The sequence below is a fragment of the Mauremys mutica genome, chromosome 11, assembly GCF_020497125.1.
Source record: "Mauremys mutica isolate MM-2020 ecotype Southern chromosome 11, ASM2049712v1, whole genome shotgun sequence".
Classification (NCBI taxonomy): domain Eukaryota; kingdom Metazoa; phylum Chordata; order Testudines; family Geoemydidae; genus Mauremys; species Mauremys mutica.
The window spans coordinates 75,223,758-75,246,966 of NC_059082.1; the positions used below are offsets into that span (position 1 = coordinate 75,223,758).

A 23,209-nucleotide genomic window follows, 5' to 3' on the forward strand; every position below is an offset into this window, starting at 1 on the left:
AGCTCTTGTCAGAGGAGGCGGTTGCAGCTTTCAGTTGCTGGAGTGCTCCCCCAGGCAGCTCCTTCATTCCTTCCCAGTCAGGCATGGGGAACCAGGGACTCTACAGGCAGCTGTTGAATTCCTGACCCACCTGGGGTGGGGGTGAGGCTCTCACTGAAGGGCCACGGGAGGCAGGGACAGAGACAGGTTTGTCTGAGCAGCCACCAGCAAGAGTTGGTGGCCACACTCTGAGGCCACCAACAAATTTGTTGTGAAAACCCCTGCTCTGGAGTCCACATTCTTCCCATATACATAGGGCCCTATCAAATTCATGGCCATGAAAAACAAGTCACAGACCATGAAATCTGGCTATTGTAGGGGGGTCGTGGTATTGCCATTCTTACTTCTGCACTGTCTTCAGAGCAGTGGCTGCCAGCTGGGCATCCAGCTCTAAAGGCAGAGCTGCCACTAGCAGCAACTCGGAAGTGAGGGTAGCACGGTATGGGGGGCATCACTTTTTGGGATGAGACAGAGACAGCCTTATGGGTGGATGACATGGGCCAGGGAGGCGATGGTCATAAGAACATAAGAAAGGCCGTACCGGGTCAGACCAAAGGTCCATCTAGCCCAGTATCTGTCTACCGACAGTGGCCAATGCCAGGTGCCCCAGAGGGAGTGAACCTAACAGGCAATGATCAAGTGATCTCTCTCCTGCCATCCATCTCCATCCTCTGACGAACAGAGGCTAGGGACACCATTCTTACCCATCCTGGCTAATAGCCATTTATGGACTTAGCCACCATGAATTTATCCAGTCCCCTTTTAAACATTGTTATAGTCCTAGCCTTCACAACCTCCTCAGGTAAGGAGTTCCACAAGTTGACTGTGCGCTGCGTGAAGAAGAACTTCCTTTTATTTGTTTTAAACCTGCTGCCTATTAATTTCATTTGGTGACCCCTAGTTCTTGTATTATGGGAATAAGTAAATAACTTTTCCTTATCCACTTTCTCAACATCACTCATGATTTTATATACCTCTATCATATCCCCCCTTAGTCTTCTCTTTTCCAAGCTGAAGAGTCCTAGCCTCTTTAATCTTTCCTCGTATGGGAGCCTCTCTAAACCCCTAATCATTTTAGTTGCTCTTTTCTGAACCTTTTCTAGTGCTAGAATATCTTTTTTGAGGTGAGGAGACCACATCTGTACACAGTATTCGAGATGTGGGCTTACCATGGATTTATATAAGGGCAATAATATATTCTCAGTCTTATTTTCTATCCCCTTTTTAATCATTCCTAACATCCTGTTTGCTTTTTTGACCGCCTCTGCACACTGCGTGGACATCTTCAGAGAACTATCCACGATGACTCCAAGATCTTTTTCCTGACTCCTTGTAGCTAAATTAGCCCCCATCATGTTGTATGTATAGTTGGGGTTATTTTTTCCAACATGCATTACTTTACATTTATCCACATTAAATTTGATTTGCCATTTTGTTGCCCAATCACTTAGTTTTGTGAGATCTTTTTGAAGTTCTTCACAATCTGCTTTGGTCTTAACTATCTTGAGCAGTTTAGTATCATCTGCAAACTTTGCCACCTCACTGTTTACCCCTTTCTCCAGATCATTTATGAATAAATTGAATAGGATTGGTCCGAGGACTGACCCTTGGGGAACACCACTAGTTACCCCTCTCCATTCTGAGAATTTACCATTAATTCCTACCCTTTGTTCCCTGTCCATTAACCAGTTCTCAATCCATGAAAGGACCTTCCCTTTTATCCCATGACAGCTTAATTTACGTAAGAGCCTTTGGTGAAGGACCTTGTCAAAGGCTTTCTGGAAATCTAAGTACACTATGTCCACCGGATCCCCCTTGTCCACGTTTGTTGACCCCTTCAAAGAACTCTAATAGATTAGTAAGACACGATTTCCCTTTACAGAAACCATGTTGACTATTGCTCAACAGTTTATGTTTTTCTATGTGTCTGACAATTTTATTCTTTACTATTGTTTCAACTAATTTGCCCGGTACCGACGTTAGACTTACCGGTCTGTAATTGCCGGGATCACCCCTAGAGCCCTTTTTAAATATTGGCGTTACATTAGCTAACGTCCAGTCATTGGGTACCTAAGCCGATTTAAAGGACAGGTTACAAACCTTAGTTAATAGTTCCGCAACTTCACATTTGAGTTCTTTCAGAACTCTTGGGTGAATGCCATCTGGTCCCGGTGACTTGTTAATGTTGAGTTTATCAATTAATTCCAAAACCTCCTCTAGTGACACTTCAATCTGTGACAGTTCCTCAGATTTGTCACCTACAAAAGCCAGCTCAGGTTTGGGAATCTCCCTAACATCCTCAGCCGTGAAGACTGAAGCAAAGAATCCATTTAGTTCCTCCGCAATGACTTTATCATCTTTAAGCGCTCCTTTTGTATTTTGATCATCAAGGGGCCCCACTGGTTGTTTAGCAGGCTTCCTGCTTCTGATGTACTTAAAAAACATTTTGTTATTACCTTTAGAGTTTTTGGCTAGTCGTTCTTCAAACGCCTCTTTGGCTTTTCTTATTACACTCTTGCACTTAAGTTGGCAGTGTTTGTGCTCCTTTCTATTTGCCTCACTAGGATTTGGGGGTCACCCACCCACAGCCAACCCAAGGGCCCTTTAACACCCAAGCACTTGGGAGGAGCAGGGCCTGGGGCACCCCAGCCAGGGGCTCCTACTTTGCTCTGGGCTCCAGCTGCTAGCCCCAGCCAGGCAGTGGAGGGATGGGACTTCCCCTTCCCCAGCACGGGCCACTCCCAAGGCCAGGTCAGACCCACCTCCAGTGGTGATACTGAAGGGTGGCAACAACATACCATGGCACCCTCATTTCTGCACTGCTGCTGGCAGTGGCGCTGCCTTCAGAGCTGGGCTCCCAGCCAGCAGCTGCCACTCTCCAGCTGCCCATCTCTGCAGGCAGCGCCAGCAGCAGCGCAGAAGTAAGAGTGGCAATACCACAACTCCCCTACAATAGCCTTGTGATCCTTCCACAACCCCTTTTTGGGTCAGGACCCCCAGTTACAACCATTTGAAATTTCAGATTTAAATATCTGAAATTATGAAATTTCAGATTTTAAAAATTCTCTGACGTGAAATTTACCAAAATAGACATTGAATTTGGTAGGGCCCTACACATACAACATGCAAAACCAAAACCACTGCTGCCCAAGGGGGTTCAGTGTCAGGGGGAGCGGGGCCCTGCGCTGCTGCCCAACCACGGGAGGGTCAGTGTCAAGGGGCAGGGCCCTATGCTGCTGCTGCCCCGGGGGTCCTTTTGGGGGCAGGGCTCTGTGCTGCTGCTGCTGCCCCGAAAGAGTTCAGGGGGAGCTTCAGTGTCAGGGAGCAGGGCCCTGTGCTGCTGCCCCGGGGGATGGGGTTCTGCTGGGGGGAGGGTGCTGTACTGATACCCCAGGGGATTGGGTTGTGCGGGGGGGGCGGGGCCCTGTGCCGCTGCCCGGGCGGGGGGGGGGGTCAGTGTGGGGGGGGGGGGCGGGGCCCTGTGCCGCTGCCCGGTGTCGGGGGGGGGGGTCAGTGTCGGGGGGGCGGGGCCCTGTGCCGCTGCCCGGTGTCGGGGGGGGCGGAGCCCTGTGCCGCTGCCCGGTGTCGGGGGGGGGGTCAGTGTCGGGGGGGGCGGGGCCCTGTGCCGCTGCCCCGGGCGGGGGGGGTCAGTGTCGGGGGGGGCTGTGGGAAGGAGGGCCCCGTGATGCCACGGAGCGGGAGGGAGCGGCCGGGAGCGGCCAGTCCAGCTACCGCCCTGAGGGCGAGGCCGGCGGGGCCCAGCGCGGGCCTCTCACGCTCACCCGCCGCAGCCGGCTCCGTCGCTCCTGCTTGGATCTCCCTCCTTGCCCTGCACCGAGATCTCACGAGAACTCGCGCGAGACCAGCCCCGCCTCTTACCGTAATGCTCACATTATACTTGTATCCTAGCTTTAGCGCCTCTGTTCTCCTCTTACCGTAATGCCGGGAGCACGCGTGCAATTCCTTATTCCCCAGCGCGGTAGAGTAAACCCCTGAGTGTCATGGCAACACTGTATATGGGAGACCTGCCACTTTCTTCCGGAGTGGAAGGATGATTTTGTGATTCAGACCCTGGACTAGGGTTCGGGAGAGATGGGTTCCAGTCTCAGCTTTGCTGTGACCTTGCTCACTCTGTGCTTCAGTGTGATATTTCCTCTCTCTCCTCCTTGGGTACTTTAGACTGTATCAGCTATCCCTGGTAGGGACTGTCTCCCACTCTGTGTGCGTACAGTGCCTAGCACCCTGGGACCTGGACTTCTTTTAGGGCCTCCCAGCTCGAGTGCAATACAAATGTTTAACAATAGTTATTCTAATAGGGGACACAAAGGGCATGAGGCCCCATTGCAGGTGACCATCCCTCCTCCAACTAGGCAGGAGGCACCATGCTACAGTTGTGCTGCCAGCATGCCACAGTGAGAGTGAGTATCCCACCTGGCCCACCCAGATCTTCACAACTCCTGACCACAGTGACAACAATGCCTGCATTCCATCCTTTGAACCATGCAGCTCTGCTATCAGATTGGACCGGACACCTGCAGAGAACCTTCCCCTGCCACTTCTTCACAGACAGAAGCATCAGGAGGGACTTCTAGGATCATACACCCCCACAGGCCTCACTTCCAGCCAGCCAGACCTGATCACATTCTGTCCTCTACTGAGCATGTTTTTTGCTTCCTTCCCAGAAGAGATGAAGAGCTTACAAAATGAGCAAAATAAATGAGTAACCTGGACAAAAAACATTAGTAGCAATATAACTGCATGCATTGGATTTGGAATCACATCAGTGACAAGCATTAGTGCTGTCAGGAGTAGAAGAATATGCCCAAAGTGCACTGTTGGCACTGGAAGAGGAAGAAGCCTGAAGGAATGAAGAGTTGTGTCCTTTTTTAAGATCCTGTTGCTGTCCCTCTGCAAGTAGATAAAAATTAATGAATTCTCACTCCCACTTTCCTTCCTCACTCTTTTTTGGTATGCAATTGCACCTTTGCCCCCTCTGCCTAGAAATGATGGCTACAAGGCTGAGAAACTCAGCAATTCACATCCCAGTCTCCCCTCTCCAGCAGTAGCCCTAAGGATGCCCACTGTTAGCTTCAGCCATTCATGCCCATCCCACTCTCAAGGGAGGGTGCAGTTTAATCAAAGCAAGTGTTTAAACAGAAATCCAAAATAAATCACAGTAACTAAAATGTGAACTTTGTAAACCTCCTTACACTGCTAAACTGGGATTCCCACCTATGCTTCCACTATGCACACAAGTGACTCTGACCAGCTCTTTCCTGTGGCTGCATGAGAGAGCCTCCAGCACTTTGCTTTCTATGACTTTGGGGCTCAGCAGGCTAGAGCTGTAATTGCAGGGAAAATCCTGCTCAGCCCAGGGCAAGAGCATGCCAAGTGAAGAGGGATCTAACTACAATTTAGCTACTAAGCTCTAACAGGACTCGATTTGAGCACATGTAAAAACTGATTTTTCAGAGGCTTGTAAGCTGGTTAAATGTGGTTGGATTGTCATGGGGACAACAAAAGGCACAGCCATGACAAAAAGGCCACTCCTCTTCCAAGCTTCAAGACCCTGCTCCAAACCCTGGGCACAACAGACCTTCTCAAAAAATAAATCACCTGAAGTTTTTAATACAGGTAAAACATGCATTTTTCCTAGCCTCTTTCTTAGAAACAGCTTAACCATTTTGACTGAAGTTTTCCAGAAAACAGCTGACATGAAAATTTTCAGCCCATGTGGTTATTTGGCAAAGAGTGCACTAATACATTGCACTAACTTTTATGAAAAATGCAGAGGAAGTAAAACTGACTCATAGTTCCCTTCTCTTCACTCTCGGATTGACAACTGCCTTACGTTTTGTCCAAAGCATGACTACAGTCGCAGAGTAGCAATTTGGAATAAACATACACATGTAAACAAATCTGTAACTAGTGTTTTATTTGTATTTCCATCCTCCACAGGCAGGTTTTATATAATTTCCAAGAGCTTTCTTCCCAGGTGAGGAGTTAGGCTGGATGTCCTTACTTGCCTAATTAGATTATAAACTCAGTGGGGCAACAACCTTGTTTTATTTTGTATCTATAAACCATGATGGACACCTATGGTGTTACATAAATGACAGATTTCACCAAATTAGGCTTAAAAATAAAGCAATTCAATTTCAGAGTCTCAGTGCTGTGATTTTTTTTTTTAAAGTACACTTCAGATCAAAGTATCCAGTCAGTGACTGACAACCACTGCAATAAGGGCAGACACAATCATCAGCGTCTCTGATGTTTCACTCCATCGTTGTACAGTTTTGCCAAGTAATAGATCTCTGCTGACTCTTTCCGGCTGGCCTGAGGCTTTATAGTTCTCACATCTTGGAAGTGCTCCATTAGTCTGTTTTGGAGCAGATGGGTTTCCCGTCCATCCCAGAATTTACAGAGGATGGTTCCCCTTGGCCGCAAGATACTTTGGGACAGATCCAAAAGGGTCAAGCACAAGTTAATCAATTTCTGATGATCTAGCTCTCGGATCCCTGTGGCATTAGGTGCCATGTCACTCAAGATAACATCTGCCCTCTCTGTAGGAAGGAGCTCTTGGATCTTCTTAAGCGTGACTGGATCTGTAATATCAGCATTGGGAAGGAAGACTGCTCCTTCCAGGGGGGGAATATGAAGAAGGTCAACTCCAAGGACAAAACCAACAGGGGCATTAGGATCTAGGAAAGAAAGAGTTAATGCAAGAATGGAAGATGCAAGACACCTCCTTACCTCCAAATTAATCACTCTTATTACAAGAGCTGCTAACAATACAAAAGTCATATTCATGAGTTTCCTCAGAGTTCAATACACAAACCTATACCACACATTGACAAAGTGCCATCTAGCCCTCCTATAACCAGGATGCTCATTTATGATGTTCATCTCACCCTAGTTATTTTTAGCAAATTTAAAAAAAGAAAAGCAAGCTTTCCTTTAATGATCGATATTCCAGAAAGCCTCTTCATCCATCTCTACCCAGTGTGTCAACAGTAAGACTGTGCCAGAGTCAGCCAATAACAACAGTAGTTTTCCCTGGTATACAGCACCTTACAAACATTAATGAATTAAAACACAACACCTCTAGGAGGTCAATGTTACCACCATGTTTACAGAACGGGAAATTAAGTTACAGAGAAGCTAAGCTAAGCTTCTTGCCTAAGGTTACCCACTAAGGGCTGGTCTCGGAGAAGTGGATTTACTACAGCGATGGAGCAACCTCTTCCATCACTGAAGTAAGTATCTACAGTGCAGCATGTTTCTAGCATAGACATATCCTAAGCTAGTGACAGAGATGGGGACAGCCCCCCTCTTCCCCTATGCCCAACCCTTATAATACCCCATAGAGTAGCTCAATGTAAGAGCTTTAGCCACTTCTACAATAGATCATCTGTCTCCTGCGTTCTCACAACACATTACTGGTGGCCTCACAGTGTGGCCACCAACTCTTGCTGGGGGCCGCTCTGACAGTTTTTCCTAAAATACTTAATTAACTTTGGGGGAAAAAAAATACACCTCTACCCCGATATAACACAACCCAATATAACACAAATTCGGATATAACGCGGTAAAGTAGTGCTCCGGGGAGGCAGGGCTGCGCACTCCGGTGGATCAAAGCAGGTTCGCTCTAACGCAGTTTCACCTATAACGCAGTAAGATTTTTTGGCTCACGAGGACAGTGTTATATCGAGGTAGAGGTGTATGCATATATATGCATTGGCGCCAACTCTGTCCACAGAAGAAAATTGGCAGATGATTAGCACCGACCGGCAGCCAAGCTCCCCCACAGTGCTTCCCGCCTGCCTGCAGGCAGCCCCACTAATCAACTCCTCCTCCTCCCTCCCAGCACCTCCCGGCCCGCCACAATCAGCTGTTCCACGGCATGCAGGAAGCACTGGGAAGGAGGAGAGGAGCAGGGATGGGGCATGCTCAGGGGAGGGGGCAGGAAAAGATAGGGCGGTAGCAGAGCAGAGGTGGGACAGGGATGAGGCCTTGGGGTAAGGGGTGGAGTGGGGGCTGGGCTGGGGGCAGAGCAGAGGCAGGAAGGGGCGGGACAGGGCCTTCAGGTGGAGTTGAGTCTGGAACTGGGGCAGAGCCAGGGCTTGGGAGAAGATGTGGAGTGAGGGCAGGCCTGGGGCAGAAGGGGGGTTGAGCACTCCCCAGGGTAAAGAGGAAATTGGCGTCTATGCATATACGTGTCCAAATCATTGTAATTTATTTTTATGTAGGATTTTTTTTTGCAAACTCAAGAATAAAAATAATGTACAGTTGTCTCTATTCTTTACTGGACCTAAACAGAACAGAAACACAAATAAGATGCTTTGCACATTCTTGTCTCTTTTCTTGTTGCTTCTTTTGCTTTTTTTGTTTTGTTTTTTTATTAAAGACTTGCTAGATATTAAGTCTGTGAAAAGTGATATTAACAAACATACAAATATCACTTTTCACAGCAGACTTACTCAGCCACCCGGCAAGCCCTGGATGGGGTGGTGGGTTTGGAGGCAGAGGGGGCCAGGGCGGAGGGGCACTAGGGGAGGCAGACGGAGCCTGGGTGACGGGGGGTGAACTCAGGGCTAGAGCCCACCACCACCTGGCCGGGGAATGAAGCTCAAAGTCCCATGGCTGGAGCCTGCCACCCACCACGCCAGGGCTGAAGCCTGACCCCACTGCCCCTGGGAAGGTGGGGAACTCACTAGGCGCTTGCTCCTCCAGCTTGTGTGTCTCCAGAGGGGAGCAGGGCCCAACCACTGCTGGCAGTCCTGGTGGAGGGGACACTGCTCCCTCCTACCCCCATCACTGTCCAGGAGGCTGTGGTCGCAAGAAAAGCCTAGGTGGCTGCATTTGAGAAATGTTGGGTACTCCCTAAAGATGGCCTCTCCACCCCATAGGAATTGCTCCTCTTTATGACCATCATGGTTACAAAAAGCCCCACACACTTTAAACTTTATACAGCTCTTAATGACTGTGCTGAATGTAAGCACACACCCACATCCAGCTAAATCTATTAGTAGCACAGAAGACACTCCTCACAGACTGCAGGCTGAGTCAGCATTATCTAGTTCTTCTGGGTGCGAAGCATGTGCACTCACCAGTGCCCAAAGCATTAACTCGCTGTACAGCAACCTGACTCCAAGCTCCAGGAGCTGCCCCGCAGTCTATCACAGAGAGCCCTGGACGAAGAACCTTATGTTTGTCATCTATCTCCAGCAGTTTGAAGGCACTCCGGCAACGATAATTATGTTGTTTTGTTGCCCTCACAAATGGATCCTTAAGATGTCGCTCCAGCCAGCGGTGCTCTGCCCCCGTTTTGCTCTTTAGATGTCCTGCTGCAGTGTGGAACCGTTGGCACTGAAGGGAAGTGCTCACCAACCTCTGATAACTATAAAAAAGAAAGGGAAGTTAATCTGTTTCTGCATAACTACTGTGCACTTGACAACCATATGTCTCTAAAGCAGTGGTCCCCAACCTTTTCGTCTGGCGGGCACCAGACGAAGGATCGTGGCGGCGGTCGAGCATCCGCCGAAATGCCGCCGAAATTCGGTGGCATTTCGGCGGCGACGCCTCTCGATGACGTTGCTTGTCGTCACATTATTGTATCACATTATTCAGGGGCCATAACCCATTGTCACATGGTATGTAATGATGCTGCAAAGGAATGTATCAGCTCAACATCACAGTATCAGACTCATGCAGTAGAATTTTGTCCCCATAACACACTGATTTCCCCGTTTGGGACAGTTGTTTTAGCATACAACAGTTAATCCTCTGCATCTCTACCAAAAATTTCTTTCCGTTCCAGAGATTTCAAACCAAGTTCATTGCGTGAGTTCAACAACTGCGCCCCACCTTTTTTCTCCCCAACTGTCCCTATTTCTAGATTTCAAATATGAACAAGTCTGAAGTTTTTCCTTTAAAGCAACAAAAGTGGTACCCTGCCCTATCCGATGCGACAGGCCTTGGGGAACGGGTGCTTGCGCGCACACAGCTCTTCCAGGCCCAAAAAGCGAGGAACAGAACAAGGGAGATGGAATGAGTCTTATTCTAGCACTGGGGAGTCACAGCCCGCCCCCCCGTAATGCACCACGGGCAGGGAGCGCCCTGCGAGCCCTCAGACCCCTCTCTCCAGGGGCCGGTGCTGGGGCTAGTGGTCACAAGTGTCTCTAGACCGGGCTGTCACTCGGTTCCGTTCCCTGCTCCCCGCTGTGCCACCTCCCGCGGGAAGAACAACCCGGGCTGAGCGCCCCCACCCCGGGCAGCGGCACCGGAGCCCCCCGCCGGGCCCCTCACCGGCTCATGGCTCCGGCCCCCAGCCAAGCGCCTCCGCAGCCCCGCGCCCGGCTCCCGGCGTCTCCTCCGAGGCCTCCCCGCCCAGAAACACGCTCTGCGCCGCGGGTTCCGGCTCGGCTCCGCGCGGGGCGGGGCGGGGAGAAAGCGGCTTTCCGGCTCTGCGCGCCGCGGCCTCGCTCGGGCGCCCGGTCCGGCTCCTGCTTCCGTCCGGGCCCTTTTCGACGGAGCAACCGCCGCCGCCGGGCCGCTCCACGTGGGGCCGCCGGGGGGCGGAGCGGGGCAGGTGAGTGATGGGGGTCGGGGCGGCCCGAGCCGGGGGCGGCCAGGTTACTGGTGTGGGACGGGCCAGGCCGGGGCGGGAGCCCTGCTGGGCCAGGTGAGTGATGGGGGGAGGAGCAGACCGGGCCAGGTGAGTGATGGGGGGGGAGGAGCAGACCGGGCCAGGTGAGTGATGGGGGGAGGAGCAGACCGGGCCAGGTGAGTGATGGGGGACGGGCCAGGCCGGGGCGGGAGCCCTGCTAGGCCAGGTGAGTGATGGGGGGGGAGGAGCAGACCGGGCCAGGTGAGTGATGGGGGGGAGGAGCAGACCGGGCCAGGTGAGTGATGCGATGTGGGGGAGCCCTGCTGGGCCAGGTTACTGGTGTGGGACGGGCCAGGCCGGGGCGGGAGCCCTGCTGGGCCAGGTAAGTGACGGGGGGGAGGAGCAGACCGGGCCAGGTTAGTGATGCGATGGGGGGGAGCCAGGTTACTGATATGGGATGGGCCAGGCCGGGGCGGGCCAGGTTAGTGAGGCGATGGGGGGGAGCCAGGTTACTGATATGGGATGGGCCAGGCCGGGGCGGGCCAGGTTAGTGATGGAGGCAGGGCGGAGCAGACCAGGTTAGTTATGGCGGGCGAGACAGGCCAGGGCGGGCCAGCTTAGTGATGGGGGGTGGGGGAAGAGCGGCCGGGCCGAGAGCAGATAGGTCAGTGATGGGCTGGGCGCTGAAGTGGGGGGGGGGGATTGGCTTTAATCAGCAATCTCCGGGGCTAAGTGGGGGGCAGGACTGGGCGGGCATGACCCACTGACTAGTGCCCCTTCTCCGCACGCAGTCTGTGTACATAGGTGCTGGAAATGGGGGTGCTACCGCACAGCCTGGTTTTGAAGTGGTTCCCATCACACACACAGGGTTTATAGTTTAGGCTAATGGCTCTCAGCTCCCCCACTATATGAATTGTTCTAGCACCCCTGCCTGTGTATCCCATGCGCTGTGGGCGCAGGCCACGGTGTGTGATCACACTCTCCCAGCAGTGCCCGGCTCAGACCCATCTCCCCTTTGCACAGACGGAGCGATGTTCACAAGCAAGCTCTTCACACTGGTGCTGGTGGTGCAGCCCCAGCAGGTGTTGCTGGGCATGAAGAAACGTGGATTCGGGGCTGGGCGCTGGAATGGATTCGGGGGCAAAGTGCAAGTGGATGAGACCATAGAGCAGGCAGCCCACAGGTGAGATGGGTGGGGCACTGCATGGGCACATGTGTGCTGTGGGGGTGTGGGAGACAAGACCAGATGGGGCACTGATGGGTCAGTTGGTGACTCCTTACTGAACCAGAAGGGGCAGGCAGACTGGGTGATCCCTCTCTCTGAACTATTCAAACTGTCATTTGGCCAGGCATCTCCAAGTTAGGTGTGTAACAAGAGAATATCACTAACTTCTAGCATTTAGAAACCATGAGTCAGCCTCCCTTTTAAAAAAATCATGAGATGTCTTTAAAAATTATAATTTAAAACAAAAACACTGGGGGTTTTTATTTGCCATTTGGGTTTTGAATCTTTCCCGTTCGTGTTTTTCAATTTTTTTATCTTCAATGTTGAGGGCTGGAAACTTTCTTTGAAAAATGAAAGCTGAAGCTTTAAGAAAAGCATCAAATATCAGGAGACTTGTGATAAAATCACAAGAGTTGGCAGCACCGATCAGTGATTTTTTTTCCCCCTTAACATAATTTATTACAAAAGCCTTAGCCCAATTAAATATTACGTGGCAAGTCTTTTGTGGGAAGATCACTGAGCTCTTTGTAAACTAATTAAGTATGGCAGGTTGCTACGGTTTATGTAGAGAATCACTTCACCCATCACTGAAAATGACTTGAGCTGTAAGTAGCACCTATTGCAATAGTCTCTATGCACTACACGAGTTGAGGACGTGACTGATGAATAGTGTGCTAAACAATGTAATTACATGAGTTGTAATTTGGCCAGGATACCAAGTTAATATCTCTGTTTCTCTGAAAGTGCCAGAGACTCTGGTAAACCTGTTTTAAGTTTCATCCAAAAGATAAGCAGCACAGAGTTGCCTTGGCTGTGTTGTGGGATTGTTTCAGTAAGGGCTCAAAGGAAGAGTGCCAGCTACTGAGTCACCAATACTGACTTTCTGCAGCACTTGGGTCTCTCTCCAATTATTGATTGAACCATCCCACTCCTATTTGTCTTGAGATCTGCTGGGATTGCAGCAGAAGGTAACATGGCAGATCACAGCTGAATCAGTAATTTCATATAAAATTTAATGTCAGCTTCATATAGAAGAGTTCTTCTGACATAAGCCCATGTCTCCCAACCTCCCAGCCCTTTCACAAATGCCTGAATTTTCCTTCAGAATGGCAGGGAGTTTGGCATTGCTACAGTAAGTCTCTGGGTATGTTACACTGGCTAGCTTTGCTTGTTTCTGGGAATTCCAAAGCTCCCTTCTGCATAGAGTAGTTTACTTTGCAGACAACTGGTCTCTCACAGAGCTTGTTCAGCTGCATTTTATATAACAGCCTTTCAGATGAGTTACTGACAGTTTATGGCAGGAGGGAGATGAGCCTCCTTTCTACAGTGTGCTGTTGGTTTGTTAGGCTCTTGCTACTGCTGAAAATAGGGTAGATGGGATGCTTTGAATAATTTAACATTAAATAAGTATTTGTAAAGTTCTCAGAGTACTGCACACCAGCACTGAGGTTCTATTTCATAGGTGTACACTGGCCACTTGCACCATTGCTTGGCTTTAACATGTAGGAGTTTTCAGCCATACTTGGAATGTTTCAGCGATCACAAGCGGCGTGGTCAGCACCCTGACAAAGGAGGTTGCTCTGGACTGTGTGTAGCAGCTCATCAGAGCTGGAGCCCTCGTGTAGCAGCTCATCAGAGCTGGCAGCAGTGGCACTCTGGGGAACTAGCTCAGCCACCAATTGCACCAGCCTGTTGGATCTGGCTCTCTCGTGCCATCCCATCTCTGGGTAGGGCTTAGCATACATAATGACTAACTGTTAATCTGAGACATGGATCAAATTATGTTTCCTGCTTCAAGGGCTACTGTACCTCACTTGATACACAGTATCCCCTAGAGCCCTCAAACGCCCAACATTGTTCACCATGTCATTATCTTATTAAGGGAGCACTGAAGTGGTTCATTATTCTAATTTAATTTTTTACCCATTATGTTTCCAGCCACGGTGTAGGGAACTGGACTGTACACAGATGTATCTAACTGCTTAGAAAGCCATAGCAGTGTCACACCCAGTGAAATGAAGCCTGTGAAATGAAGCTTTACGCTCTGTTGCTGAGAAAACATCTATTTTAGACACTATCATCTATTCCAGGAAGATCAACTAAAATTAGTCAAACCATGAAATCAGTGTGTAATTCTAAAATGGGATTGATGCCAGAGAGAGGTTGATACCTTACGGAAGGTTCCCATTACACTTAACTTGGGAGTTACTGCCCTGCCAAAAATAATAATAAAATCCAACTGCACATTCATTTTAAAGTCAAGTCTAACTTTAATTAAATACTGCAGCTGAATATACAGTAGCTTTCAAACTATGAGTTATTGCTGTACATTGGAAGAGCCCTGGACTAAGCTCACAGTTCCATACCGAATCTGTCAGGGGCAGGCAAAAAACTGCCTAAAGTGCATTTATGTAAATAAAGCAGTTCATCTATTTTTTTCCCCAAGTGGCCCAAGCCCTGTGTGATGAAGTGGGGAACTGGCTGGCAACTTCAGAGAAGACATAGCAGAATTTTAAGTATATCCTTTAGCCTCTCCTACTTTCACATAGTGTGTACACAGCAAGTTCACTGTAGTCACTGCTTTTTTGTAATAGTTGACACAATTTACACTGGTCTAAATAAGATGTAAAATATTTGGCATCACATGGATTGTGAGGATATCCTGCATTAGTATTGGAATGAAGCCCAGCAGTTCTGTCCTCTGAACACAGTTCACTACAGGTTTTTGTACTGGCAATTCAGACCTGCAAATGAAAGCTGTTACATATTTGACCAATAAAATACTGCTGAAGATTCAGAATATCTGAATTAAAAGGGGAGCCAGATCAATATTTAAATGAGACACCTTTTGTAGTCCTTAGGTGTGCATTGGAAGCGGAGGTGACAAGTCAAAAGTAACATTCTTCTCTGGGTCAGTGGCATGGCCCCCAGCATGGTGTTTTCCGATAAGATGTAAATGTGGCTATTTTTGCTCATCAGAGAAGAAACTGACACTTTTCATAACAATAGGCATACCAACCCAACAGTTCTGAACAAATTTAAGCTTTGATCATTGCATCCAACCTTCCAAAATCCCCCCTGCATTTCAGCTGGATATAGTATTGACTTCCTGTCTCGAACCATTACCTAGTATCCTGTGCTATTAAACAGCAGTTTCATTCTGCCTCAGCAGTTGCTGAATTCCACTGGTAAATGCAGACATCCCTATATATCTTACCTTCCTCATCAAGATGTCTGAAAGCTTAACTGATATTTGCAAAGCACTATGTGCTGCCTTGGGGAAGGATCCCATAGAACTGCTCAGTATTAAAAGTGAGGCTGGAGATGGTGAGAGTTTTCACCCAGCTGTAGTGTATCTTAAAAAGGATCTGCCCCTTGCAAGAGGAGTAATGTTTGAATAACTTGATTTAGTACAAAAGTACAGAGTTCAACTGTAAAAGGCTAAACCTAATCTTTCCTCTACCTAATTTCTCCAGAATGTCTCTTTTTTAAAATCTTGATTTTTTTCCTATAACAAGTATTTACAACATTTTTAATAAGCCTGCTTCCGGCAATGAGCAGTAGGCTTGTCCTAAATCCACTGAGATCTCTACTCACAGGGTGCCATTTTCTGCCAGTCTTCCCCTGTAGAGTCTGGAATACGCCATTATTATCCAAACAGCAACATTCACACACACAAAGTTGTAACAGTTCCCTGCTTTCTGGATTTCATGATGTATCATTTAGGAATGGCTCATTAGCCCTTGCTCTAATAGTTTTCATCTAACACTGGTGCGTGGTCCCAGCAGATTGCAGATCCCAGCATGCTCCGAGCCATCTTGGTCCAAGTAGGCTGGCAATTTGGAATTCAAGCTGGACCAATACTTGCTGGGACCTGTGCACTTTGTGAGTTACAATTTGCTCTCATCTTCCACTGGCAGGTGCACCCTCTACACTCCTGACAAGTTGCCAATGTGATCGTAAGCTGAGGAAGTTTTAGGCACTCCTGCCTTAAAGTTGTCAACTTCCCCCCTCAATTTCTCTGTCCACGTTTGTGCAAAAGATGCAGGCTGTCTCTCTGCCTTCCCCCCAGAGTGGTGTGTGTGTGTAGACGTTGACTGTTGAGTTTGTGTTTTCCCACTGCTCGCCCTCATGCAAAGATATCTGTCCCTCTTGCAGGGAGTTGCTGGAAGAGAGCGGATTGACTGTAGACAATTTGCAGAAGATGGGTCAGATCACCTTTGAGTTTGTAGGTAACTCTGAGCTCATGGAAGTCCACATCTTCCGGGCGGACACCTTTCACGGAGAGCCAACAGAAAGTGACGGTAGGAGCACGGGGCAAGTGGCAGCACAAAGAAGATTTGTTTGCCCCGATTTCCTAAAACTTAAAAGCTTATGTGGAGAAGGGGTGATGCTGGTCCCAATCTTATGTGGGCCTCTGTGATGCACATTGAATTTCTCTTCCCCACTACCCTCAATATTAGTTTTAGACTTTCAGCCCTCATTCTCCTGACCAGAAGCTTCCTGCCAGGGTTTACTAGAAAGCAGGTGGTGGCTGAGTAGGGCTATGTTGTCTGAGCAACATTAGCAGCCCATTGCCTCCCTGAGTCCTGCTTCTTCCTCTGGACAATTTCCCCCTACAATCCCTCCATAAGGAAGCCAGCTAGCTGTGCAGGCCTATGGATCATAGTTGTTGGAGTGCTTTCCTTCCCTCCTAGGACACCCAGCATCAAAACAAAAGAGCAGTGAAGTAAGTTTACCCAAACCTCTTTATCCTTCCTATTTTAGAAATGCGTCCGCAGTGGTTTCAACTGGATCAGGTGCCTTTCAGTCACATGTGGCCAGATGATGTCTACTGGTTCCCCCTACTGCTCCAAAAGAAGTTGTTCCGGGGCTATTTTAAGTTCCAGGGCCTAGACACTATTCTGGAGTACACGCTGAGACAGGTGGAGGAGGTTTGAGAGGAAACAGCAGCATTCCGCCCTCACCAAATACATCATTGCCCATATTGGGCCAGGCCCCAACTATTGGGTGTTAACCCGCCATAGCAGTGACCACTTTATGCAGTGCTCTCCTTTCTCAGCAGAGGATACTTGAGGGAGAACAAAAGACAGCAGTTCTTGTGCTGGTACAGTTCCAAGGTGTGGGGTGTTTCAGTTATGGCTTGGTAATGACTCCCATAATTCAATGGTATCCCTTCTCCTTTAACAGTTAGCTCAATAATCTGTTCCTTCTCAGATGGCCCTCTTTTACATTAAAATACTAAAATGAATATAGCGTTCGTGGTCTGATTCATGTTCCAGGGAAGTGACAAGATGATTTCTGAAAGGCCCTTTAAAGTAGCCCAGAAGCAGGAGACGTGCCCCCAGGCAGCATAGAGACTGGAGCGTAACAGTTAACCACTTTCTTCACAGGCTACAGCACTGGAACTAGCACTCCCCTTAATTCTCTTCCCCACCCATCCTACAAACTGGGACAGTCTATTGCTTCCTCTTATTCAGGGCCAGCTGGGCATGGACCTGTGCATGGCTCTAGTTCTTTTCCTCTCGAAGCAGCAGGAGGTTGTGGCAATGGGTAAAATAAAGCAATGTGGTTGCACAGCATTGCTTAGGCCTTGCCCAGGGTCTCATTTCTCTTAACTATTCATTCACTGTTTAAATGGTCATTAACTGTCCCTCCTGCTCAGCTGTTCATGCTGACAAGTGAACATGTGCTATAAAGCTCAGAACCTTCAGCAGGGGCTTTCTAATAGGTTTTACCCCAGGACAGCAGCAGGTGAGCTGTACAGGGCTTGCGTCTCCTCCCAACTCAGCATGCAGGGCAGTGAGTTTAATCAGTCCATACCAGAAATAATAAAGCCACTCTTAACTTCTTATACAAGTATTTTTTTGTCTTACAAATACATATTTTTTAAACAGTTGGAGATAGAATCTTGGAATGTAATATAATCTGTAAACAGTTCCAGTCTATCAGCTGTAGTAATAGTTTTTTAATTCCTGCAGTTTGATAAAGTGCTTTATACATAAGACTATTTGAGCCAAGCAAAGATACAGGGTTTTCCCAAACACATCCTCCAACCAAGCCTGCTTCTTCCTATCTCCATCCAGCTGCTCTGAATAGTCTGTACTAGTCAAAGTGCCATTCCTCATGCACGTGGCAAGCCTTGGCTTGAAGGCAAAGGATAAGAGTTAGTGCCTTGTACCTCTGCCATTCATTCTGTATTACAAACACTCTATTGCCTCTGCCACTATGGCGGAGACCAGTATTTTGAATTCTGTCCTCACCTGAGCTGCTGCTTCATCTTTCAGTAAAGTCACAGTCTTGAACTTGTGCAGCTAGCCTGTTACAAATTCAGCAGTGACTTCCATGGGTGATCAAAAAGGAAGAGCAGATGGAGCAGAGACAAGAAGAGAATAAGGCCCTGTTTAAACATAGTGATCCCATGAGCAAGTCACAGGTAAGGGGGGGGAGGGGAGCGGAGAGTGATAGTTTGGAAAGTTTCCTCATCTGTAAACACCTTCTGTGCAGCTGGTCAGAGTAGGAACCGCATGTTGTCCCCTTCCGGTTAGAAACAGCAGTGGCAATAGGAAAGGCAGGCTACATGGCTCTTTTGGTGGAAAGGAGACCAATTTTGTTACTGAAGAGTCAGGTTCTCCTCTCTGGCTTCATATTTATCTACAGACCTGGCTTCTTCAAGACATTCTGGTGCAGACACACTCGCACTGAAAATTATACGTCTGGATGCCTTATCTACAAAGTCACATCGCAAATGGGTGGAAGCCCCCATGAGGTCAATATGTGCAGAGAAAGCTTCCATTCAGAAAGGCACATTAACTCTTTGGTTCTAGAGCTCACAGCAACAGCAGGTCTTGGCTAACTGGCATGCCCTCTTCAACTCATTTCCTGTTGTGCTTAACATCAATTCAAAACTAATTCTAGTCATCAGAGAAAATTTGGCAAGCTAATGCCCTACCAGCTCTGGTGTTGGGAACTGCTTGTTCAATGCATTATGTTTTGTTTTCACTATTTGTGTTTGTTAGTCTGAACATAGCATGGACCATGGAAGCAGCTGGTTCAGCTTCCTCTACATTGCATTTGTCGCACACAGAGAACTGAAGTCAGTTTGACTTTTCTACCTGGCCCTCTTCCACAGCAGAGAAGTTGTAATAGACGCTGTCTCTGCAAACTGCATTGACCCTAAACTGAGAGGAGAATACAAGTGCAGAAGCCCCTTCTCTGCTGCTGGAAGTAGTCATGCCACCACCATTTGGATTTCAGACCAGAAAGGCTAAGTCTATAAAAATAGGTTTGCAAGTTAAAGCTTGTATGAACTCCAGTATGAGAGGAAGATGCTTACAGAGGGAGTAGTAACCAGGGCAGTCCCCCAGGATGTGGCATTGGCTGTATCAGGTATATGAACACGAGGCACTCATTCTCTCTTGAAAGCTGCCCAAAATTTAGCAGATGTTGTTGAAAGGCAACTGCAGTCCTCACTGAAGCAGTGTATGCTCATCCCTGTCTTCATTCAGGGGCTAGAACAAGGCGACTGCACAAATGGATGTATTCTCACTCAGCGACTCCAATGAAACATTTCTTTTTAAGATAGATTTATATATGTCACAGGCTTAAGCTGATTATCCTACTGAATTCCATAAGCAGAGCCTGTAAGGGCTGCTGCGTAAAGAACAGCAATGAACAGTTATCCCTTGGACAGCTAACTTTAATATGAGCTTAAGAGTTTAGAAATAGTTGTTACACTTTCAGGCTTTTTATAACTGTGAAAAAGGGCAAAGTTTCTTTCTACTAGAGCCAACTCTTTGCTATGCTGACAATCACCCTCTATCAGACAACTGATGCAGGCAATGCAGCTCCCCATTATATGGGAGATCCAGACTTTTCCAAGATAATGTACAGTATTTTCTTATTTTGATTATTTGTTTAATTTAAACAGTAGACACGCTACTCTTTGATTACCAAACAAATAAAAAGATTTATGCTGGGGGTGCAGGAGCTGGGGTTGACCACAACCAGGCAACACATTTTTAAAAGCATTGATACTGTCTACACTAGTGTTTAAAATCACATTAAAATGTAAGCTAACATAAAGCAACCTATCTTCCTAGTCTAAACAAGGTGAAATGTTTCCTGTCTATCACTCAAGATGGTAGTTTATTATTACACTGTACATACATTTATGGTCTTAGCAATTTGTCCTGGTTTGTGAATAGAATCTCTTCTGTATTGCTTTGTATTCTCTGCCAAAGAGTCGCTAGCACCTGTCTCAGGCTCTTGCAAAGCATGGTAGATTAGTTGCAAGGGAAACATTTTGAGCAAGCATTAGAAAGAGTTAGCACTTAAGCTGCTAACAAGCAATGCATTCTGTGTAAGATCTGTTTTTACATTCACCCTTTTAAGTGTGTCAAAAGTCACGGCTCTCCCTAGCCCCAGCACCAAGAGACACACACCGGGCACGTTTACACTGCATTAATAGAGTGTGGCTGCAGTTCACATAGCTAGTTTAATCAAGCTAGCTTGTGTGTGAGTAGGAGTGAAGCAATAGCAGCATGGGCTAGTCATCCAAGTAATCACCCGGGTTCTGGACACATTTGTACAGTAAGTGCTGAATTGTGCACTGCCAGGGCTTCACTGCTCCCAGTAGCTGAGTTAGGTAGGGTAAAGTGAGCTTGGCTATGTCTATACATGCTGTAGTCACATCTGATGATTGCAGTGTAGACAAACAGTGTTGTATGTAGGACAAGCTAGCGTAGCCCCTGTCCCACAGTGGTGGTTTCTCAAAGCTGGAAGGGCCCTGCCTGTCCCAGACACCAGAACACTGATTAGCTTATTGACATATGTCAAGTAACTTTGGTTATTTCAATCATAGTTCCTCTTGCAGCAGAAACTAGCCAACACTATAAGAATCAGAATTCTAGAATTAGAGAAGTTGACTATACCCCCACCCCCTTAATGGGCAAGTTGCCTAGAATAGGGAAATAATTATGGTCCAAATTTCACAGCTCATTCTTCCTAGTTAAGTGTGTTTCCTTTTCACTCACTTGAAGCTTATTGCCTCCTTCACCTCAAGGCGTTTGTCTTCATCTTCAAGAGATGATGATCATGGTGGTACTGGCAAAAAAGAGTGGCAGCATCACCATGATAAATACTGACTCTTGCTGCTGAACTGAACATTTTCAGTCCTGTCCTGGTTATGTAACAATTGATAGTAGCTCAGAGGGAACATCAGCCTTAGCCAGTTCAGGCTCTTACAGGCAGCTGTCCTCTGAGGATACCAGCGTGTAACACAGGCACCCAGGAGTGAAGACTCCAGCTCTTCCCAGGAAAGTTAATCACCCCAGAGCTGTCCTTCAACAGTATGAAGAGTTATCCCTTTCTAAGGGATGTATCGTAGTTTCAATCAGCTATTTTCTACACATGTGACCGGCAGACTCCCATAAGAAATGCTGTTCAACAAGGTCATCTTTGGCCACACATTAGTACTCATGAGCAAATATGCCCTGTGCTCTCATAGACTCATAGACTTTAAGGTCAGAAGGGACCATTATGATCATCTAGTCTGACCTCCTGCACAATGCAGGCCACAGAATCTCCTGTAACAAACCCCTAACCTATGGCTGAGTTACTGAAGTCCTCAAATTGTGGTTTGAAGACCTCAAGCTGCAGAGAATCCTCCATCAAGTGACCCGTGCCCCATGCTGCAGAGGAAGGCGAAATACCTCCCCTCTTCTGCAAAGTCCCTCTCCTTGACCTCACGCTGCTCGGGTTGAAATCTCTGAGGTGCAAAAACCTGGGAGATAGGGGATGATCCTGAGCCCAAACTGGACAGCTGTCAGTGTGCACTCTTACAGATTTTGTGACATGAGTTCAATTCCCACACTGGGAAACATCATATCCAGCACTGACCCACCCAGCAGAGCTAGAGAGCCCACCAGAAGCTTTCCCCTGTTTTGCATGTGGATCTAGCACTGTGAAATCAAACACCTAACCAATGACCCTAGGGAGAAAGGGAGGCTAGCCTTCAGCTCTCCTTACCCATATTTGCCTCTAGGTTGGGCCCCAAGCTTAAATAGCAAGGAAGGGTTCAGACATCCTGTGCGTCTCAGCACTTTACACATTGGCTAGTATACGTGTTGATAGCTGCAAGAGGGCAGTTAGTATGAGCAGCACGGGACTTCAGCAACAGCTGAACTGCAGCACCTGATGTACCAAGCCACTTCCAGTCCTTAGGCAGAGGGCCTCTGGGGCAACGAATCTCAGTCGTGTCCCAGGGCACTTCAAAATAAAGAACAACAAAAAAAATCAAGAGATTGTCTCTCTCTCTCTGTATGTGCTTCTGTTTCCAGTCTGTCCAGAGAGCAGCTCAAAGCAGCAGTATAAAAATAGCTGTTTGGAGGATTCCTTTTAATATCTGGAGATAGAGGTCACACCCCTCTCGTGACCGCACTTCGACTTGGTCAGTGTCAGATCTCAGAGCATTAATTGGCAAAGAAGTTGCCCTCTGGGGGTGACAATGGTGGTGTTGGCATGTTGTGGGGTCCCACAAACAGGCAGCTCAACTTTGGCTTCAGTTCATTCCAAACTTTACTCATCTGGAGAAGAGAAAGCAAAACAGCTTAGTGGGTCATCATAGCACACTCAAAGGTCTGAGTTCATGGCAGCACTAAGCTGTGTTGGGGGTTGGTCAAAAGCCAATGCATTTGCAGAAATGTTATATGGAAAATCAGTAAGTCCAGAGCACCTCTCCATCAAACTGGTGCTCTAATGCAGCTCTCTGAAGATTCTGTCATCCTTACCAAAATAGGCAGGCAGGGAAGAGACAGAGTTTTGAAGGCTTAGTTAGAGCCCTCCACTGAAACTGTCTCCCCTAACACACATTTCCATGAAGCAATGCATGGAAAGAAGTCTGAACCTAGGAAATGCTGAATGATTTATTTAAACACATAACAAGGCAACCTGTTAGAGCGGGGGGAGGGGGAGGGCAGAAGGGGGGCACTTTTTGGCCTGAGGGCCACATCTGGGTATGGAAATTGTATGGCAGGCCATGAACGAAGAGCTGTGATGACAATGTTTTTTTTTAAATCCAAAAAGACACGCTGTGCCAGGACGTAGCCACAAGTGGGTTTGGGTGGGCCATGGTCCACACACTTATCATCCAAGGCAGGTCTACCCCATCACTTGCCCCACTCCACCACCCACTGCTCCAGCCAGGGAGCGGGGTCAGGGGCTTTCCCCACTCCCCCTGCCAGCCCGCACTCCTGCTGGGGAGCAGGACCAGGGTGCCAGAGCGGAGCAAGCCCCAAACTCCACTCCCTAGCCAGAGAGGGGCAATGAAGCTCGAG

General features: G+C 48.0%; 4 protein-coding genes across 24 annotated transcripts in view; 1 reads left to right on the top strand and 3 right to left on the bottom strand.

Annotated features, from left to right (window-relative positions):
- The window catches only part of MAD1L1 (mitotic arrest deficient 1 like 1), a 505,376-nt gene extending 501,487 nt beyond the window's left edge, over positions 1-3,889 (bottom strand). For 4 of the 5 annotated variants that reach the window (XM_044980781.1, XM_044980779.1, XM_044980777.1 and 1 more), the window contains exon 1: positions 3,822-3,889. The gene's annotated coding sequence lies outside the window, so the exon portion shown is untranslated. The remainder of the gene's footprint in view (positions 1-3,821) is intronic. The other variant, XM_044980778.1, reaches the window with a different exon arrangement.
- Positions 3,890-5,953: 2,064 nt separating this feature from the next.
- On the bottom strand, positions 5,954-10,610 carry MRM2 (mitochondrial rRNA methyltransferase 2). Its single transcript, XM_044980635.1, has 3 exons — positions 10,348-10,610; positions 9,150-9,439; positions 5,954-6,740 (listed from the first exon to the last, which is right to left on the bottom strand). The coding sequence occupies exons 1-3, from the start codon at positions 10,353-10,355 to the stop codon at positions 6,298-6,300; spliced, it is 741 nt and encodes a 246-aa protein (XP_044836570.1). The 5' UTR covers positions 10,356-10,610; the 3' UTR covers positions 5,954-6,297.
- Positions 10,085-17,314, top strand: NUDT1 (nudix hydrolase 1). 8 transcript variants are annotated; one of them, XM_044980627.1, is made up of 5 exons: positions 10,461-10,630; positions 11,672-11,831; positions 15,645-15,758; positions 16,032-16,177; positions 16,641-17,313. In XM_044980627.1, the coding sequence occupies exons 2-5, from the start codon at positions 11,680-11,682 to the stop codon at positions 16,811-16,813; spliced, it is 585 nt and encodes a 194-aa protein (XP_044836562.1). In that variant the 5' UTR covers positions 10,461-10,630; positions 11,672-11,679; the 3' UTR covers positions 16,814-17,313. The 8 variants fall into 8 exon arrangements, with proteins under 8 accessions (XP_044836569.1, XP_044836562.1, XP_044836563.1 ...); XM_044980632.1 differs by lacking the exon at positions 10,461-10,630 and adding an exon at positions 10,645-10,723 and having other exon boundaries at positions 16,641-17,314; XM_044980633.1 differs by lacking the exon at positions 10,461-10,630 and adding an exon at positions 10,646-10,673 and having other exon boundaries at positions 16,641-17,314.
- Positions 17,315-17,721: 407 nt separating this feature from the next.
- The window catches only part of SNX8 (sorting nexin 8), a 34,645-nt gene continuing 29,157 nt past the window's right edge, over positions 17,722-23,209 (bottom strand). For all 10 annotated transcript variants that reach the window (XM_044980625.1, XM_044980622.1, XM_044980618.1 and 7 more), the window contains one exon: positions 17,722-22,459. In XM_044980625.1, coding sequence (XP_044836560.1) covers positions 22,346-22,459 — 114 coding nt within the window. In that variant the 3' untranslated portion in view covers positions 17,722-22,345. The remainder of the gene's footprint in view (positions 22,460-23,209) is intronic.

What these genes read in the sequence shown, in the direction of transcription:
- MRM2 (XM_044980635.1), bottom strand. An exon ending in AGTTAATGCTTTGGGCACTG is followed by an intron (nt 6,741 to 9,149) that starts GTGAGTGCACAT and finishes TTTCTTTCCTAG; the next exon opens with ATCCTAATGCCCCTGTTGGT.
- NUDT1 (XM_044980627.1), top strand. Translation starts at nt 11,680, where the DNA reads ATGTTCACAAGCAAGCTCTTCACACTGGTGCTGGTGGTGCAGCCCCAG. An exon ending in TGCTGGGACCTGTGCACTTT is followed by an intron (nt 15,759 to 16,031) that starts GTGAGTTACAAT and finishes TCCCTCTTGCAG; the next exon opens with GGAGTTGCTGGAAGAGAGCG. An exon ending in AGAGCCAACAGAAAGTGACG is followed by an intron (nt 16,178 to 16,640) that starts GTAGGAGCACGG and finishes TTCCTATTTTAG; the next exon opens with AAATGCGTCCGCAGTGGTTT.